This window comes from Mauremys mutica, chromosome 1 (genome assembly GCF_020497125.1).
Source record: "Mauremys mutica isolate MM-2020 ecotype Southern chromosome 1, ASM2049712v1, whole genome shotgun sequence".
NCBI classification, from domain to species: Eukaryota; Metazoa; Chordata; order Testudines; family Geoemydidae; genus Mauremys; species Mauremys mutica.
The window spans coordinates 241,352,870-241,371,247 of record NC_059072.1 but is presented as its reverse complement, the minus strand read 5'-3'; the positions used below and the strand labels follow the sequence as shown (position 1 = coordinate 241,371,247).

Here is an 18,378-nt window from a genome sequence, read left to right as displayed (position 1 = left end):
AGACCAGGAGGAGAGGCAGTACTCTCTTCCACAAGGGAGTAAAAATACTTTAAAAAGGACTGGTGGAGAGACGGGGAGCAGACTTCCCCTGTGTCCTAAGGGGGACCGCGTTACCCAAGCCTGTCTCACCAGGGCTAAAAGCAGCAGAGGCTGGGGAGACTGAGAAGGTGCCTTGCCACAGTATCTAAAAATAGAATCAGTCCTGCCTAGAATATGGGCAAGTGTACTAGAGATCCAGTGTATCAGAGAACCAGAGAGCACAGCCACTCTGTGTCAGATCCTGCAGGAATGATGAGCTGCATGCCATTCACAGGGGGTGCTCCTGCAACAACCCCACCTGTTGCTTCCCTCCTCCCACAGCCTTCCTGGGCTACCGTTGCAGTGTCCCCCTGTTTGTGTGCTGAAGTAATAAAGAATGCAGGAATAAGAAACAGTGACTTGTTAGTGAAATAAAATGAGGGGAAGGCAGCCTCCAGCTGCTATGATAGTCCAGGCAGTACAGAATCTTTTCTTTACACATGAAGGGCGGGGGCTGATGGAGCTCAGCCCCCTGTTGCTATGATGAAGACGGTTACCAGCCGTTCTGTACCGTCTACTGGGAATGACCGGGAGGCCAGTCAGGAGCACTTATGGGATGATGACAAGGATGGATACCAGTCCTATCGCACTATACCATCTGCCACAAGGCTGATGACGACAGATATCAGCCATATTGTACCATCACCCACCAAGGAGGGGGGGGGCAAAGATGCTCCAGTTCAGTGCCGCAGCATCGTGTCTACCAGCAGCATTCAGTACACATAGGGTGACATTTAAAAGAGTCAAGAGACAATTTTTTCCCCTTTTCCTTCCGGGGGTGGGGGTTGGGGTACATTGACGAGCTATGCCCTGAACCACCGCGGACAATGTGTTTGACCCTACAGGTATTGGGAGCTCAGCCAAGAATGCAAATGCTTTTCGGAGACTGCAGGAACTGTGGGATAGCTTGAGTCCTCAGTCCCTCCTCCCTCCCTCCATGAGCATCCATTTGATTCTTTGGGTTTCTGTTACACTTGTCACGCAGCAGCGTGCTGAGTCCCTGCTATGGCGTCTGTCTGGAGATTTTTTAAAAATGCTTTGGACTTTCGTCTTCTGTAACAGAGCTCTGATAGAACAGATTTGCCTGACCATACAGCGGTTACATCCGTACGGTCCATGCTGGAGCTCTTTTTGGATTTTGATTTCGGACTGCATCGCCACCTGTGCTGATCAAACGCTGGGCAAACAGGAAATGATATTCAAAAGTTCGCGGGGCTTTTCCTGTCTACCTGGCCACTGCATCCGAGTTCTGATTGCTGTCCAGAGCGGTCAGTGGTGCACTGTGGGATACCGCCCGAAGGCCAATACCGTCGATTTGCAGCCACACTAACCCTAAGCCGATATGGTAATACCGATATTAGCGCTGCTACTCTTGTTAGGGAGGAGTACAGAAACCGGTTTAAAGAGCCCTTTATATCGATATAAAGGGCCTCTTAGTGTGGACGGGTGTGGCGTTAAATCGGTTTAACGCTCCTAAAACCGGTTTAAATGCGTAGTGTAGACCAGGCCTATATATTGAAGCATGTGGGCCTGAGATAGGTTAACTGGTTTTAATTGCTCCATATCTGCATAGCATAGCTTACAACTCTAAGAGAAAGTGAGCTGTTGAGACAACTCCAGTTACTGGAAAGGTACCTAATTTTCTGGAGGAAGCTCCTCTGCTAATTATTCAAGAGAAAACACTAGATGTGGGGCTGAATCAATGCTCAGTAATGACAGATACCAATTTAATGTTTCCTTCTTTTTTTCCCCCCCAGACTGTTTCTTTGTTGCAGGGATTAACCTTACTTCAGACTTAAAGTACATTCTGGCACATCCATTTGGATCCTTGAAGAAAATGGCCCTTCCTAGCCTTCCATACTTGAAACTCTGGATAAAGCAACAGTATCCAGGACCAAAGAGGGACTGTATCAACATCATTGCTGGAGACTTCATAGGAAATTATGATTTTGTAAATGACGTGATAGAACTTAACAAGAAAATCATCCCTCCATTACATTATCATGGTAATGAGACTGGATTAAAGCATGTTTCATGACTTTCAGCTTCATAACTTGGTATGATTGAATAGCTTTTGATCAGTTCTCACAGGGAAGGCAATTTTCCTGGTTCAGATACATCACGTGTGTATATAAATGACATTTCTTCCTCCCAGGGATGTTGTGAAGATTCATTGGTTGACGCTGTCGTACCAAAATCAGACTTTAAAATACACAATGCTTACGGCAAGCAAAACTTCCTATAACTAGGGGAGGGAGAAGAGCAAGAAGGCTTCTCCTTAAGTTTTCTAGAGCCCTTGCCACGTAGGTGCAATTTAGCTGGGAAGAGCATAAATATTGCAGTAACTGGTGTTGGAGAATATCCTAAGAACCTTACTCATCTTTCACAAAACTTAGAAAATAAATTTGTTTACTGTTGATTTTTTTCTTTAAATATATTATATTTTCATTTTCTTTAAATATATTCTTAATATATTCTTAGTTTTATTTCAATAAAAAATGTTAGTTATGGATTTAAATATTTGTCTGTGTGTGTTTGCAACCTAAACATCTCAGTATGTGCACCAGACAGTAAAACTGATTAGTTTGTTTTCATGGGCCAAGGTGGGTGAAATGTTAAAAGTACACAACATAATTAGAAACGGAAAATTAGATTTTTAGAATACATTGTTTTGATAATCTAAGGCATTATTACTATGCCTGTAAGTAAATTTATCAAAACTGACTGTTCGTAAAGAATCTTGGCATTATTCTGGAATATGTCAAGTTGGTCATCAGGTGGGCATTTTGGCATCTTGGAGGGAAATGGCAATACTGTACCCAAGAGGGTGCTGAACTGATCATTTAGTGTCTGTCTTACACCCTGGTAAGTTTATTACTACAATGTTCATCAGCAGTCTCTATGCTAACATACTACTGTTTACTACATATTCCTAAGGCCTGAAATTGCCCCCATTTTATAGTCATTCCAATTCTGACTTCAAGGTAGCACAACTGGACCCTCTGAGTAGATTTTTGCCCATTTAGCTTGAAATGTCTTCAACTAAGGGGCTGTTATGTAGTGCCCAGTAAAATACAAGCAAGATTTTTTTAAAATGTTTTTCACACTTCAACTGAACTATAATACGCTATGGACTAAAGTCTACTTTAATTTACACTGATGTAAACCTAGAGCATCTTTAGTAGAGTTCCAAGTTCATAGGACTGGAAGTGACCACCTGGGTCATCAAGTCCAGTCCCCTACTATTGTAGGCAACCCTTTCATAAATGTATCATGTGCCATTTTAAAACTAGTTATTTCCCCCACTACCCCTAGCAGAAGACTGTTCCAGAACCTCACTCCTTTGATGGTTAGAAATCTTCCAATTTCCAGCCTAAATTATACTCTAGATTAATATTTATATAACTGAAAACAGCCTTTCCCCCCCTCTTACTTGTTCAATATCTGCTTTAGTTGCTATTTTGTTATCTGGACTTATTTGTACATTGCAAATCATGGGGTTTATGCCATGCATGGATTGTTAATACTATTTTTCTGTTTTAGTTTTTGGATAAAGTAGGTGCATTTTTATTAACCATGAAAGTGAGGCCCAATCATTGGCAAGAGCCAGGAAGAGAGGAGGCAAGTGTTGTGTAAACTTCATCATGTAGCATAAGCTTTATTGTGCAGCTCTGTCAGTATACCTCATTCTTTAGATGCACAACACACTTTTTATGCCAGCGGTGGGTTGTTAAGATGAACAAACATCCACTAGAGACAAGACTGAACTCAAATGTTATTTGACCCCAAATCATATTTGAATTCCAGAAATAAATGGCAAAGAAATTGCCTCTTTGTGAAACTTCACACTGATTTATGGGTGGTGTGTCAATGGAAACCCAAACATTGTTTAAAAACAATTCTGTCAGTCTGTCATGGCATTTTTTATCCATGTCCTCTCTGTTTACTGTTAGTATATAGCAGTGAGGTATTTTGTTGGATTTATAAGAGTGTAAATAATTTTTTTCAGTGTGTCATTTACATAAAATGCTGTATTACATGTATTTAGATATGATTTTTCTGCACAGTGTTATCTTGCCTAGTAAACTTTTCTTCACTTCTATGATACACACAGAGTTATTTGCCTCACAGTTCTCTCTCGTGTTGCTACATTTTCTGTTTCCTATTCATTCATAGTCTTTTTTTCCTTTCCTTTTTTTAAAAAAATATTATATTCTTCTAAGTTTAAATTTGAGATATAATTTCCTTGGCTTCCTTGTACTGGAATTCTCTGGTTAGCTCATAATAGGCCTACAACATATTGTGCCATCAGGTCTGATGCAGAAATCCCTATTGATGTTTACAGTCAGCTGAGTTCTGTCAATAGCTCTGGCCCACGCTGCAATATCAATTCTTAAGCAGGAAAGATTTAACTTCACCCTTAACATCTTCTATAATATTTAAAACACAGTATTCAAGGATAGGTAATAGTTCCTTATTTTGTTTGGAGATTTGTGTTGTAGAAAAGTTTGTTTTTTCTATTTCCTTGCTTAAAACTCCAAAGAAACATGCACTTTTACCTTCCTATAATTAACTAAATCCTTTGTACTAACCTTTTAGTAAACAAAATGCTTAATGAACACAGCAACCTCTATGATTTACAAGATGCTTAAGCAACTGTGTGGTGGCCAGCAATCTCTCTTTTCCTTCTACAGTTTCTAATTTCCAATCATGAAATAAAAGTGGCCAGGACCAGCAGTAATAAACAACATTTATTCTTAAACCTGTTACATAAAAACTAGTATACATGATTTAATAAACTTGGCAATTTGCTGAAATTGAATTTGGTTACCACACAGTGGTTCACAAATCTGCCAGGGCCAGAGTTTAGAGCAGTTGTTTTGTGCAGTTCCAATACACACTGACGAATGCTTCATAGTTTGAAATTAGTGCTTTCCTTGGTGTGTGTTTGTTAATGGAAAGAGGCTGGAAGTCTGTAACGTTTCCATGCAGAGGCATTTAGGAAGCACTGACACCATTTCACATAGCTCCAGCTCGATGTCATGTGTCCAAAAAACTCAAGTGAGCAGGACTGACACAATCTCTACTGCATATGAACACAGAGATCATTACCTTCATTTCAAATAGCCTTACTGCCAGCTGATTAGTTCTTTTTCCAAAGAGTATTGCACAGAATAACTAACTTGTTATTGTGGGAAAAGTTTTTTGTATTTGCCCAAGGCAGAATTACTTATGATCACCTTCACATTGGCTGTGCCATTTTCAGGCATAACATCCACTTCCTGGACTGTTGCTTCTTTATACAGCCAACTAAAAAGAAAAACTCATCAGCATCTTACAGGCTTTCAATAATGCACAAAACAAGGCCTTTATTTTACATCAAGTACATGACATTTATATACATTTTAAATGCAAGTAAGTCCACATTTTGAAACAAATAAGCCTAACAAAGGGAAACATTCTTATTTTTGCTCCCAAAATAAGCTACTCCTGTTCTGAAAAGAGGTATAATACTTCACAAAACGTCTAAGATTTGTGATCTTTTATTGGATTCGACTGTGGCTCTAGCTCCAGTAGGTTGTTCGTTTGAAAAAATATATATTTGTATGCATATAAATAGTAAATAAAACAATAAAGAAAAATCACTTCTCGTATGTCCTCCACAAAAGAACACTTTAAAAAGCAGAATCTAGACTTCTTTGGGAGGCGATATTTCATCTGAGTTTGGTCAGACAAAACTTCAAAAGTTGTCTCCCCATTCTTATCACAGATTGAAACCAAAATTAATACAATTTGTCAACTTCTCAGAAAATAAAGTTTATACACACACACACCCACCACTGCTTTCAAAAAGTCTAACTGTAGAAATCACAATTATTTACCTTAGTTGAGGTCCAGCTAAGTTGACTTTAATTGTCAGAATCTTTTTCCCAGTTGTTTTCAAAACTATTCTCTCAATCTCTTCTTTCAGTTCTTCTAATCCATATCCAAGAAGAGCAGAAACAGCTATAGCATTTGTTTCAAGGGACTGATACCTGGAAGACAACAACTGTCAGCTAGAGATGTGACTTAACTGAGATGCAGGAATTTAACAGCAGATGAGGGGTTGTACCTCTAAAAAGAGTAAAGGCTGGACGTGTTCCAAAAAGACTATTTAGCTGTATATTAGGTTCAGGTGTCTGACTACACAGACATCTTTATCTGCAGATGATAATGAGCTCTGATCTTATTTTACTTCTAAAGACAAGGCTCTCCAGATCCTTACATAAGGAAAGGACTGAGGAACCAGTATCCTAGTAGTGTATACAAAAGGTGGCTGGAAGCTCCTTGCAGGCCTGGAAAACTAGATTCTTTGCAAGTTTTTGTAAATACTTGTAAATGCTACAATGCAACTAGGAAACATGAGTTAAAGTGCAATAACAGTTTTAGAACTGTACTTTTCCTCTTACCGTTCTATCAAATCCACTTTGTTATGAACTTCTACAACTGAGTCCAGTAAATGGCTTGGAAGATTAAGATTCTTCAGAACAGACAAAACACTTGCTTTCTGGAGGACAGTTTCAGGATGACTAATGTCCCTCACATGAACTATTAAATCCTAGCAAATATAAGTACACAATATGATTACTGGTGATAATGGCTGTTTTAAAATAATATTTGGCATTTTTTTTCATGAGACACATTCCTTTGTAGTGGAGAGTACACAGACAGGTTAACAAATTAAGCTGTATTTCTGGAACAAATTTCAAATCAAGAACAAATGTTTACTCCAAAGTGGAAGGCTAGAGGTGTATCAGGTCTGCAGCTTGGTCCATAAAGGGTTGCAACTGCCTCATATGGCCTCAAAACAAACCCTCCCAACCAAGTTAGTTATGATTTTCTTAGGTTTCAAGGAGAAATTGGCTCATCCTTCCAAGCCAAGGTTGAGCAAAGACAGGGACTTGAAAAATACAGCGGAAAGAGAGGTAATATCCCTGAAGAAATCCAACACCAAAAAAACCCCAAACACTGCTTGTGTAATTTTGGGGAGGTAAAGAAGGAACAACTCAGACCCCACTTCAAAAAGCTTGTAAGACAGGCAGTGATTTTTCTCCTAGCCACCAGAAACTGGGATATTAGGTAACACATGCTTTTTGTAATGCTATAAAACACTCTAGAACTTTATTCTTTCCCGTAGCCTTTAGCACACCTGTGTCAGTGATGGAGAACCTCTGGTATGCAATAAATCTGTTGGCACAAACTGTAAAAACAGTATTAGGCCTTAGTGCACCCATGACCAAAGATGTGGGCGAGAAGCATATTGCAAGTGACACACTACAGGCACCCAAAATATAGCAACCTTTTATTTTTAGCACCTGACTCGAAATAGTTAAGCATCTCGGGTCTACACATTATTGTAAAAATTTCTAAACACAGAGGTCCAAAAGTAACATCTTGCATAAACTGCAATAACTAGGCAGAAAAGGACAAAGACAGTTGGAGTCTTAGCTTTCAAAATGTCATTGTTGTGAGTTTTATATCTTAACTTGGTGTTTACACATCTGTGGGTGTGTATATGAACTGTATGGCTCTCATGATATTTGAAATTCATTTTAATAGCGAAGTCTTTGGAAAGTATATTTAAATTAATTTCATGATTATTCACACCTACTGGGCTGTTAATGGTACTGAAATAAATTTAATTTTAAAACAAATTTCTAAAAAGTTTCTCCCTACACCTTTCTTTTAAAAAAGCTATTCTCAAAGACCTGTAAACCTCTATCTAGATTTTTATACAATTCTATTGGAACAGACATGGATACTTTGTATACATTTTATTTTTGAAATCTTGTCAAACTTAAAAATACACAAAACATAAAAGTGGAATACTGGCTTATGACAAGATATTGTGCAATAGTGACAATAGTATCCACCACCAACCAAATGTTGCAATAAACTAGTCAGATGTGCCACTATAAACAGCAAGCCAGTTAACTCCCACCCCTCTGCAAAGGTGAAGTCTGTCCCAAAGACAATAGTCCAGACATTGATATGTTTTAGAATCAATTACTTACTGAGTAAGCCACATCATCTAATGTAGCTGAAAAGGACTCAATGAGATCATGAGGCAATTCAGAGAGAAACCCTATAGTGTCAACATAAATAACTGTCAGGTGTGAGGGTAGATAGCCAGCATGAGCTGTAATATCAAGAGTGGCAAACAGTTGATCTTGGGGCTGCAGTCCTTCATCTCCAGTCAATGCCTTGATCAAAGTGGTTTTTCCTAACAGAAATCAGAGCTGAATAAAACACAATTTAAACAGACTGCTTCAAGTAAAATTAACATACATGGCTCAATGGGATACAGGAACTTTTACCCCTAGATCACCAGTGTAAAGCCAGCTCGTGTTGGTACTGACTGAAAATAATTACTATCTGCTGGCTGTCTACAGAAAGTTATAAAGTTAGAATGGAGTCTTAACCTAGTACCCATTTTGACCAGTGATACATATTAAGAGGCATAATCTCCCTTTGTACAGTATGCAGAATGCCTACTGACAATAATGGGAAATGAGAAATTATCCAGGGCAAAACATGGCTGTAGAACTGCAGCAGATCTCACTAACAAACAGCAAAATTCTCATTGACATGTATTCATTAGTCAATCAGAAAACTAATTAAAATTCTGTAACACAAAGCCCATGCATGCTGAAATGGGATTTTAGCTAGTGCTTCTAATTAAATATTAGAAATGTAAGCTCTTCTGTGTTATAATTTCAGGAGTTTTTTCTTACCACAATTAGTGTAGCCCATTACTGAGATAACTGGAAACTCACGCCTTTCACGCTGAGTTCTGAGTACAGACCTCTTTCGTCTCAGCTTTTCCAGGGCATTCCTAATTTTAAATTCTTTTTCTTTCAAGAGACGATACTGCATTTCCATGAAAGTCTCACCTAAAGAATATAAACTAATAAGTGGCTGAACAACCAGTAAGAGATGGAAATCAAGCTGTGTTATGAAACTACTTAAAACAGTGATAGAGAACTGACAATACAAATTCAAAGCAGTCTTAAGAATACATGAAATCAATTGCTTAACTAAGACAGAACCAAGACAAAGTTACAATTGACTTTTAAAGGTGTCATACCAGAGCAACCATATAGGCTGCTCATTACCCTTTCTGGCAACTAACACTAGGCATTTTAAAAATACTAATAATGTGATCTGTGTACATGTATATCGTCATGTATGTCATCAGGATGGTCCACTAAGCGCACCGGGTGGTCTCATACTCCCATTTTATAGCTTCTCCCTACCTGAGCTCTGATTGGCTCAATTCTCAAATCATGAGTATTTATGACTCCACCCACCTGGGCAACTTACTCATGGAAAAATACAGCAATTTATGAATCCAAAATATTTAAGGTAGTTTTGTTTAATAAAAATACATTTTATAGGCTGTTTTATGTGTTTAATTAAATTCTTGTTACCAACCTAATGCAGTTTGACACAAGCCACGAGCAAACAGTTAAATTATCTAGTAAATAAGCAATATATCATTTCACCATTTTCTAACATACTAAAAATATACAATAAGAATCTGAAAATATTAAGCTATATAATTGCTTAAATAAACGTATACAGTTATAGTCAGCGTACCTTACTAGATAGCAAACAGATGTACCAAATCTAGTATAAAGGCTCTATTTAGTTGTAAATCAACATATTTTAATGGTTATATCAACTAATGAGAATGCACCTTTCTTTAGAAAACAACTGAAGTACAAATGGAAAAGCTGACTAAAATCAATAATTTAAATCAAGACTTTCCACTTGGTGATTTAAATAATTATTTTAATTGATTTAAATAGCCTTTTCTTAAATCAATCCATCCAGGTCACAACTACCACGACTTCCAAAGAGCAATTAAACCTGATCGTAGATTATAGAGGATAATCCAACAGTTTACATCAATATTTACACTTTACCTGAACCCATGATGTATCTTGATCCACCTCTTTGCTGATCTAACTGAGACATCTCATTTTTCAGATTTGTTCTGGCAATGGAAGAAGAGTAACATTTGTACCAAAGTAAATACAGTGACTTTAATTAAAGGATCTTAAAATTACTTCACAAACATGGCTAAGTAGTAATAACTTAATATTACAGCTGGGAAAACTGGGGACACAGAAGTTAAGTGACTAGCCCAAGGCCATATGATGGCTAAGTGGCATTGTTGGGAATCCAAATTTCCTGGCTCCCCAACAGACAACACAGTTAGCAAATAATAACTGCAGAAAAAATGACTGATCCAAAATTTCAGAGAGTCAATCATACTCTCAGATGCACATACATAACTCCCACTGACTTCAGTCAGGTATAGGAATGGTAATTATACAAAATATACCATATACTTTATTAAACTTGCCAGTATTTGATGTGGGATACACACATAAATCAACCAGACTCTAATCTGGTATTCTCAACTCCTCTGTTGAGAGCTAAAATTCTAATCCTATATACTATAAATTTGCCATATATTTTCTAAGAATAAAATTGCTGTTGCTGTTCCTGGCAGATTACCGGGATTGGGATGAACTAGAAATTCACATGAGAAATTTATTTGGTAGGGATATCTCATGAACAGTTTTTTTGTTTTGTTTTTTGCTAGTCAATGGTGAAAAGTTCTTGTCAGTTTATGGCATAAAACGCTATAAAGCATATTATATAAAAAAGAACCATTGACTTGCCCCCCTCAAGAATACTACTAACATTTTAGTGATTGGGAAGAAAATGCCTTTATATTATATCGAAATACTAACATCTGCTATTTGCACAATCGGAGGTACCTGAGAAGCGGGATTTCAGCCAACGCGATCTGAAGTTTTGCCTCCTTAGTCCGAGCATTGCAACGAAAAATATGAAGTACAACTGTGTATCTGTCAAAAACCGTCACTCCCCAAGCATCTTCCAGTTCTTTCTTTAAAAACATAAGATAAGACAACCTGAGAGTTTTTTTAGGACAATGTAGGTAAGTCAATTTGCATGCAGCAGGGTGAAGAAATTAAACTGCAGAGCGGCAAGGTGAGTGAGGTCTCTCTTTTATTGGACCAATTTCTGTTGGTGAGAGAGACAAACTTGCGATCTTACATAGAGTTCCTTTTCTGCTATAAGCTGGTTCTTCGGCCCTGATTCAGTAAGATGCTTAAGTATGAGTAGTCCCACTGAAGTTCATTGGACTGCTCATGTGCTTAAAGTTACACACATTCTTAAATACCTTGTTGGATCATGGTCACTGTCATGTTAAATTATGTCCAAGATTTAAGTTTGGTAAAACAAGCTTTTACAAAACCTAATATGAATAGAAAGATTTCCACAAATGAGAGGAGGATGATAAACTGGTAAACTTTTGGGAAAAATGTGTCTTTTTTGTCAAAAAACATGTAACTTAAAATCTTTTCACAAACTCTATCCATAATCATCTAAACACTTTAAATAAAACCAACTTGTAAAGAATAATATTCTATTGCAGAGTTTGCAACCAAAACAGTGCAGGATGCTGCTTATGCATGAGAACTAGAAAGTGACACTATTTTCAGTGCTTTTCTAAAATTGCCTATCACTACACTGTCTAAAGCACAAGTACCAGTGGTTTCTATTTCCCTAAATGAAATGCAAAAAATAAAAGCACAGCATAAATAGTGAAAAGCATATTCATTTTTAATTTTTTCCTGTTTTCATCATCTAAGGAATCATTAGTAATTAAGTTAAGGTTTTTTAAAATTTATAAATTGTTACTTTTAAAGTCTGTTTTAAAGGGACACTGATAAGGGTAAAGAAAAGTAGTACATGAAAATTCAAATATATGGGTAGCTTGCATTTATAACTAATTTCATGTCAAATATTAATGCCTAGCATTTTTACATAGAGCACATTTCATCCCAAAATCCTGAAGTGCTTTACAAAGAAGGCTGTGTTTCCCCGCATTTTACAGATGGAGATATTGAGGCACAAACGTTAAGTGACTTGTCCAAGATACCAATGAATCAGTGGCAGAGCTGGGAGTAGAACCCAGATTAAAAGACTACTAGGATGTCGGTGAGCCAAATTCAGCCATGAAATAAGAGGCATAATGACTAATAAAGTCAATGGAACTAGGTTTGCTTACACCAGGCATAAATTTGGCCAAATTGCCTTAAAAAAATGTCATGTGCAGCTTTTGAGTCAAAAGTAGGTCTTTACTTTTCAGAGCATCAGTACATTCCAAACAGTCTTTGGATGTAGAAGAGTAGTGGGCAACCTGTGGCCTGCACGTGGCCCATCAGTGTAATCCGCTGGTGGGCCGCCAGACAGTTTGTTTACATTTGCACGGCCACCTGCAGCTCTCAGTGGCTGGATTACCCTGATGGGATTGACCACCACTGATGTAGAACATAAAAAATACACATATATTGTTTTTAAAGTTACCTTTGTCAGGGGAGAGAGCCTTTCTATATTCACGAAAACAGCCGTTATGTGCGGTAATCCTTTAATCTTTTCTAAATAAAGAGGATTGCACTGTTTAATTTTGTAATGGTTCATGCCAAAGTAGAGCAAAAAGGCTATTTTAATTGTATGTTAAAATGTGAATGCAGTGTTCATGAAATAATAGACTGACAGCACACAAAAGTACACTCTTAGTTCACAGAACAGGCACAGCAGCACGTGCTTTCACATTGTGCGACTATGTGTTTCAACTGTATTCTAAAGGATTACCAAAAGGGATGAGAGGATAAAGTTCTGCTTCCAGGCCCATTCAGTCCATGGATTATGGGCTGTTGAGACTGTCAACAAACATGCTAGGATGCTTCTTGCTGTCACATGGAGACTAAGAAGAGTACTAGGGCCCAGATCCACAAAAGGATTTAGGTGCCTAAGTGTAAAATGTAGGTGAAAATGAAATCCTCAAAATCGCTGTTCAGCTGTCACCTTACCCTGTAGGGGCCCAAACTCCCTCACTGTACATTTTTCCTGTGAAAGTCCCTTATGTGCCTAAATTTCTGCCTCTAGGCATGCACATTGCTGCCTTAGGCAGTGCCTGGACCTTTATCACACCTAAGCCCCAATGCACTCCTCCAACCAGGTGAAGATAGGTGTTCCCCCTCCTACTTTGTACATACAAAATGGCAGCGGGGGCAGCTCTCCCTGATTCTCTAGACAGTGGGCTAAAGGGTACTCACCCAGGATATGGGAGATCCTGGTTCAAGTCCTCCCTCTTCCTGAACAGATGTCTCCCACCTAACCACTGGGCTATAGGATAGTCTGACATTGGTCTCTCTCAATCTCTCCTACTAAGCAAGTCAACTTTGTAGAACTACTTAAATATGCATTGGACCAGAAAGCATGAGAATGACTCTATAGTCCAGTGGTTAGCGCATTCACTTGAAAGGTGTGAAACCCATATTTACATCCCTTAACTTCATCAGGTGGGGGTGGGAACTGAACCAAGGACTCCCACATCCTAGGTGAGTGCTCTAACCACTGGGCTAAAGGTTGTAAGGGAGAGCCACTTGCACCAGCAATTTTGTGTGGAGTTAGGCATGTACAGCCATCATTCTTGCAAGAAACAGCTTAGGTGACTGACTTCAAGAGAGGGTTCACGGCTGTGGATCCCAAGCAGAGATACGTGTCTCCATAGGTGCCAATTCGCTGGAGCACCCATGGAAAAAATTAGTGGGTGCTTAGAACTCATCAGCAGCCAATCTTCCCCCCTTCCTCCAGTGCAGGAGGTGGTGGGACGGAGAGGGGAAGAAGTGGGAGTGCGACCTTAGGGGAAGGGGTGGAGTGGGGACAGAAAGAGGCAGGGCTTAGGGGAAGGGGGTGAAGTGGGGGTGTGACCCAGGCTCGGGGCTTGGAGGAAAGGATGGAGTGTGGGCAGGCCTGGGAGGAGGGGGGGAGTCAAGCACCCCCTGGGTAGAGAAGAAATTGGTGTTTGTCTCCCTCCAGCCTAGATTGAGGTGCCTAACTCCCTGAGAGGCAGGGCTCAGGACGCATTCCTCTTGTTGGCATCTGCTACTGGCTAGTTTGTGGATTCTGCTGAGTAGCTGGGCCCCTAAAAGTTAGGCATTCCAATGCCTATATCCTTTTGTGGATCTGGGCCTAAGACTATGAACTTCACATAGTTTATTGAACAGTCATCAGGTGTTGATCCCTACTGACCTGGGTCAAAGGCAACTGTCACCTTTACTTAAGTCAGCCACTTTATTTTATGCATATCTTTACGTAATTTATTTAGAATCATACTATATATCACACATTTAGGGCTTGTCTTCACTGTACTGCTAGCTCAAGTTAAAATTCGAGTTTTGACCCATACCCAACTTTCATCCACACACACAAATCTCTAGTTCGACTAAGTGCTTTAGGCTTCAGCTAGCTGGACTGGCAGGGAGGTGGTTTGGAAATCAAGTGCTACTGATGCTCAAGCCAGCAGTGCTGTGGGGATTCAATGGCTGGAGTTATATAGCTCATCCAATCATTCTGTAGTGCAAATGTTGTTTCACAGCATGATCATTCTCACCTCAGCTAGACTAGGTCCAGCAGAGTAACTTAAGTGTACTAACTCATGTTAGCTGTTGCAGTGAAAACAAGCCCTTACAGCAAGTATTGGTTACTTCCATCTTTCATGTTTTTAATCAACATTTCTGAAGCCTGTTTGTAAACCTGCCTATGGAGTAGACAAAACCTTAGCTCTCTCCTGTCTGCAATAATCATTAATTAGCTTAAGAAGGGTAAAAATATTTCACTTAGTATGATATATTGAATTAAGAAATCTTTGGTTTTCTTCTTACCTGTCAGAATCTGAAAATTTCCTTTGCCAAAAATAAACTTCTTGTCAGGAGTTTTTGTAGACAGAATTATTTTATCTAAAACTGTCCAATTATGAAGGGTGTTTATTAGAGCAACAGCTTCAGCAATCTGTAATTCAGCTTTAGTATTGGAAAAAGAAAAAAGGTTATAGTATACAGTCCTAATGCTGCACACAGATTTCCAACATTTGCAATAAGAACATAAACAGTGAGGCCTGGTCTACACTTAAAAAAGTTTTGCCAGCATAGCTCTGTTCGTTAGCAATGTGAACAAATTATAGCCCTCACCAACATAGATAGGACAGCAAAAGCCCTAGATTAGATGTAGTTATACCAGCAAAAAAGTCCTTTTCATTTGAGGAATTGGTATAAACTATATTGGCAAAAAATCTGCACAAATTAACAAGGACATTACATAGTTATTTGTATCAACATTGTATTTCAGTCCTCAAAGAGTTACTATCATATTTTTTGTTTAACCCTACTTACAGAAAGATGGTGGGAAAATTGTGACAGCAAAACAATGTTAACTCCTTACTGCTTTGTAGAAATATTTAAAGAACTTCTAGAGTTGTTCACATTGTTCCTGACATCATCAGTGATGCTGGTTCATAGACAGACCAACAACAGGCAGCCATGCTGACTTCTGCTTTACATAAATAGAAACAAATAGATTTCAAACAGTTCACAACCATCCTCTTTGTCTTTCTGGCTAGACACAAGGAAGAGAGTGCAAAACTTTCTTTTGTTTGTAACATGAGATGATACAGAAATGGTTGAGAACCACTGTCCCAGTTTGTTTCATGTGTATCTTAGTACAGCTAGTAGTTTTGAAAACAGCACTTCCTAAAACAATTCACGACACAGGTTGTGGCCAGAAACACTGACAAACTAGAATTAAATTTAGATAAACTTCCTATGAGTGAGATAAATTAAAATCAGGCTGAAGAATAGTCTCCCAAAGAAAGTGGTGGAAATCCCATAATTTGTGCCTTAAAGTTATACTGGACAAAACAGTTTCCTCATCAAATTGGCTGCATTGGTTAAGGCACAAGTCTACTACAATGGCATTGAAGGGATGATATCTGAAAATCACTAACAGCTGTTATGACCATATTAGAAACAGTCCCATTAATAAGACTGGTAAAAAAGAGGACAAGGAATCAAATGTAAAATACCCTAAACTATATGATCTCTAGTGATTTCTGTTACAGATTTCTGCAGGACAGGAGCATTTGGAGTGGTGTCACCCAAGACAAAACTCCTTACTATCCCAGAGAGACTGACATGTCTATAATTAGCTGCAGTGGTGGAGAAACGAACTAGAGACAACTCAGTATGCCTTATTAAGGCCCCAATCCTGGAAACATGCATTTGCTTAACTTTAAGCACATTAGCGACCCCATGAGACTATTCATGTAGGGGCTTATCTTCAGTGCCCTGTTAGCTTGAGGTATAATTTGAGTGTTGCCCCTAACTTGACACCTGTGCACACACAAAAATCTGTAGCATGAGTTGACTTTAGACTTGAACTAACTAGACTGCTGGAACATGTGTCTTGAAACTCGAGTGACGCTGATGTTGAGCTAATAATGTAATGGGGACTCAGTTACTCTGTGTGGCTTGAGTGCTGTTTTGCAGCAGATTGCAGCATAACCACTCAACTCATGCTAGGCTATCTCAATCAACTTGAGTGCAGATAACTAGAGCTAACACTGAAGTGAAGACAAGCCCTGAATAAAGTTGATCATGCCCATAAGAGTTAGTAGAATCAAGACCTAAGTTTGCAACAAATCATTGTCAATGTGGCATTAAGTATTTAAAAGGGGGAACATGTATTGATCTAGAACTGTTGGCCATTTTGACTTTGTATCTTGATAATGTGAAAGAAACATACAGCAAACTTCTTAAAAAGATAAAATTGTTCTCTGGTTGTTTGCCAAACATTCCTGCTTGCCTCCCAAGTTAAAGTTTATATTTAGAATTATAGACTCATGGACATGTAAGACTAGAAGGGACCTTGAGAGCTCATCATGTCTAGCCCCTTACCTTGAGGCAAGCCTAAGTAAACCTAGATCATCTCTGACAAGTGTTTGTCCAACCTGTTCTTAAAAACCTCCAGTGATGGAGATTTCACAATCTCACTTGAAAGCCCATGCCAGAGCTTAACTACCCTTAGAGTTAGATTTTCCTACTATCTAACCTAAATCTCTCATGGCTCAGATTAAGGCCATTACTTCTTGTCCTACCACCAGTAGAGATGGAGGACAATTGCTCATTGTTCTCTTTGTAACAACACTTAACATACTTGAAGATTTATTTAATTCATAAAGATCCTGAAGAAGCTTTAAGCGTGAACTGAGCAACAACTGACGGGATAGGAGGGACACACAAGCATTTCTGATTATACAGCGGCTAAATTAGTAAATCTACGGTGCTAGTGTCCGTCAAGTGTGAGTGTTTGAGGAGTTAGCTTGGGAGAGGTTCCCGTCTCCACTGCACAAAAAGGCGTGTGCTGTATTTCAAGAGAGCTGCCTCAGCGTAAAAGCCTCACCAAGGCAAGGCACAGGCAGGTTGCACCCTGAGGAAAGGACTCAAGGTAAATCCCAGGTGGGGGAGTGGGGTCCCAGGTCAGGCAGCGGCGCCCGGGTAACCCTGCCTGTGCCTTCCCGGCACCGGGCTGTTCCCCCAAGGAAGCAGCCAGCTCCCTGCGCGGGACCTGGCGGCAGGGAAAGGAGCGAGGAGCCAGAGGATTAGGGGCCCGAGGCTGGTGCCCCGATCACGGGGCACCGTGGGGGTGGGGGAGTCCCACGCGCCTCACCTGTGGTGAGTTGGGGCTTTTTCGCCCCCCACTTGACGGCCGGGTGCACCACGAGCAGCCGCTGGGCGCCGGGAGGCGGCCCCGGGGCCAGCAGCTCCTCCAGCTCCTCTTCAGCCACCGCCTCCTCCGCGCCGCGCCCCACGCTCCGGGGCGGCTCCCCCCGGCCCGGCGGCCCCGGCGCGGCGCGGAGGCACCAGCAGCCCCCAGTGCTGAGGGGCCGGGCGGGCGGCCGGGGGAGCAGCGGGCAGAGCCGCCCGGCCGCTGCGGCGCGGAGCCCCCGGGCGCACAGCGCGGCGGCCCCTCGGAGCAGGAGCCCGGACCCCATCGCCCGCCCCGGTACCGCGAGAGGGGCGGGGCAGAGCCCGGCGCTCGGGCGCCGTTAGGCCTGCGCGAGGGGCACGCGCTCGCGCCCGCCTCCCACGTAGGTTCTACAGGAAACCACCACGGCCGCCGCCAGACGCGTTCCGCAGCGCGCCCGCGCCCCAAGCTCCGCCCCCTCCCGGCTTCCTGTGGGCGGGGTTTTGACTGCCGGGGAGGGGCCCGCGGGAAGAGGAACTTATTAATTGTAGTGAGTGACGGCTCGGCTGCGTCACGTGATACTCAGCCGCGCTCCGGTAGGCCCGATTTGGCGCACGCGCTCTCGGGTAC

At 40.5% G+C, this 18,378-nt stretch overlaps 2 protein-coding genes across 10 annotated transcripts in view; one reads left to right on the top strand and one right to left on the bottom strand.

Annotated features, from left to right (window-relative positions):
- Window positions 1-4,193, top strand: part of PLCXD1 (phosphatidylinositol specific phospholipase C X domain containing 1) — a 38,693-nt gene extending 34,500 nt beyond the window's left edge. For 5 of the 6 annotated variants that reach the window (XM_044984298.1, XM_044984292.1, XM_044984306.1 and 2 more), the window contains one exon: window positions 1,836-2,454. In XM_044984298.1, the coding sequence (XP_044840233.1) occupies window positions 1,836-2,116 (281 nt within the window). In that variant the 3' untranslated portion in view covers window positions 2,117-2,454. Of the gene's footprint in view, window positions 1-1,835; window positions 2,455-3,621 lie in introns of those variants that run through there. The other variant, XM_044984313.1, reaches the window with a different exon arrangement.
- A 623-nt stretch (window positions 4,194-4,816) lies between these two features.
- On the bottom strand, window positions 4,817-18,150 carry GTPBP6 (GTP binding protein 6 (putative)). 4 transcript variants are annotated; one of them, XM_045004710.1, is made up of 10 exons: window positions 17,731-18,150; window positions 14,892-15,029; window positions 12,529-12,599; window positions 10,911-11,041; window positions 10,047-10,117; window positions 8,895-9,011; window positions 8,133-8,341; window positions 6,528-6,676; window positions 5,961-6,113; window positions 4,817-5,388 (listed from the first exon to the last, which is right to left on the bottom strand). In XM_045004710.1, exons 1-10 carry the CDS (start codon window positions 18,053-18,055, stop codon window positions 5,265-5,267), a joined length of 1,488 nt encoding a protein of 495 aa, XP_044860645.1. In that variant the 5' UTR covers window positions 18,056-18,150; the 3' UTR covers window positions 4,817-5,264. The 4 variants fall into 4 exon arrangements, with proteins under 4 accessions (XP_044860645.1, XP_044860664.1, XP_044860654.1 ...); XM_045004729.1 differs by having other exon boundaries at window positions 8,133-8,203; window positions 17,731-18,149; XM_045004719.1 differs by having other exon boundaries at window positions 8,133-8,203; window positions 8,853-9,011; window positions 17,731-18,148.
- Window positions 18,151-18,378: the final 228 nt, after the last annotated feature.

Bases quoted from the DNA above. Each gene is read 5' to 3' on its own strand.
- GTPBP6 (XM_045004703.1), bottom strand. From the start codon at position 18,055: ATGGGGTCCGGGCTCCTGCTCCGAGGGGCCGCCGCGCTGTGCGCCCGG. The intron at 12,600-14,891 runs GTAAGAAGAAAA...CTCTTTATTTAG, and splicing joins AAATTTTCAGATTCTGACAG to AAAAGATTAAAGGATTACCG. The intron at 11,042-12,528 runs GTAACTTTAAAA...ATGTTTTTAAAG, and splicing joins GGCTCTCTCCCCTGACAAAG to AAAGAACTGGAAGATGCTTG.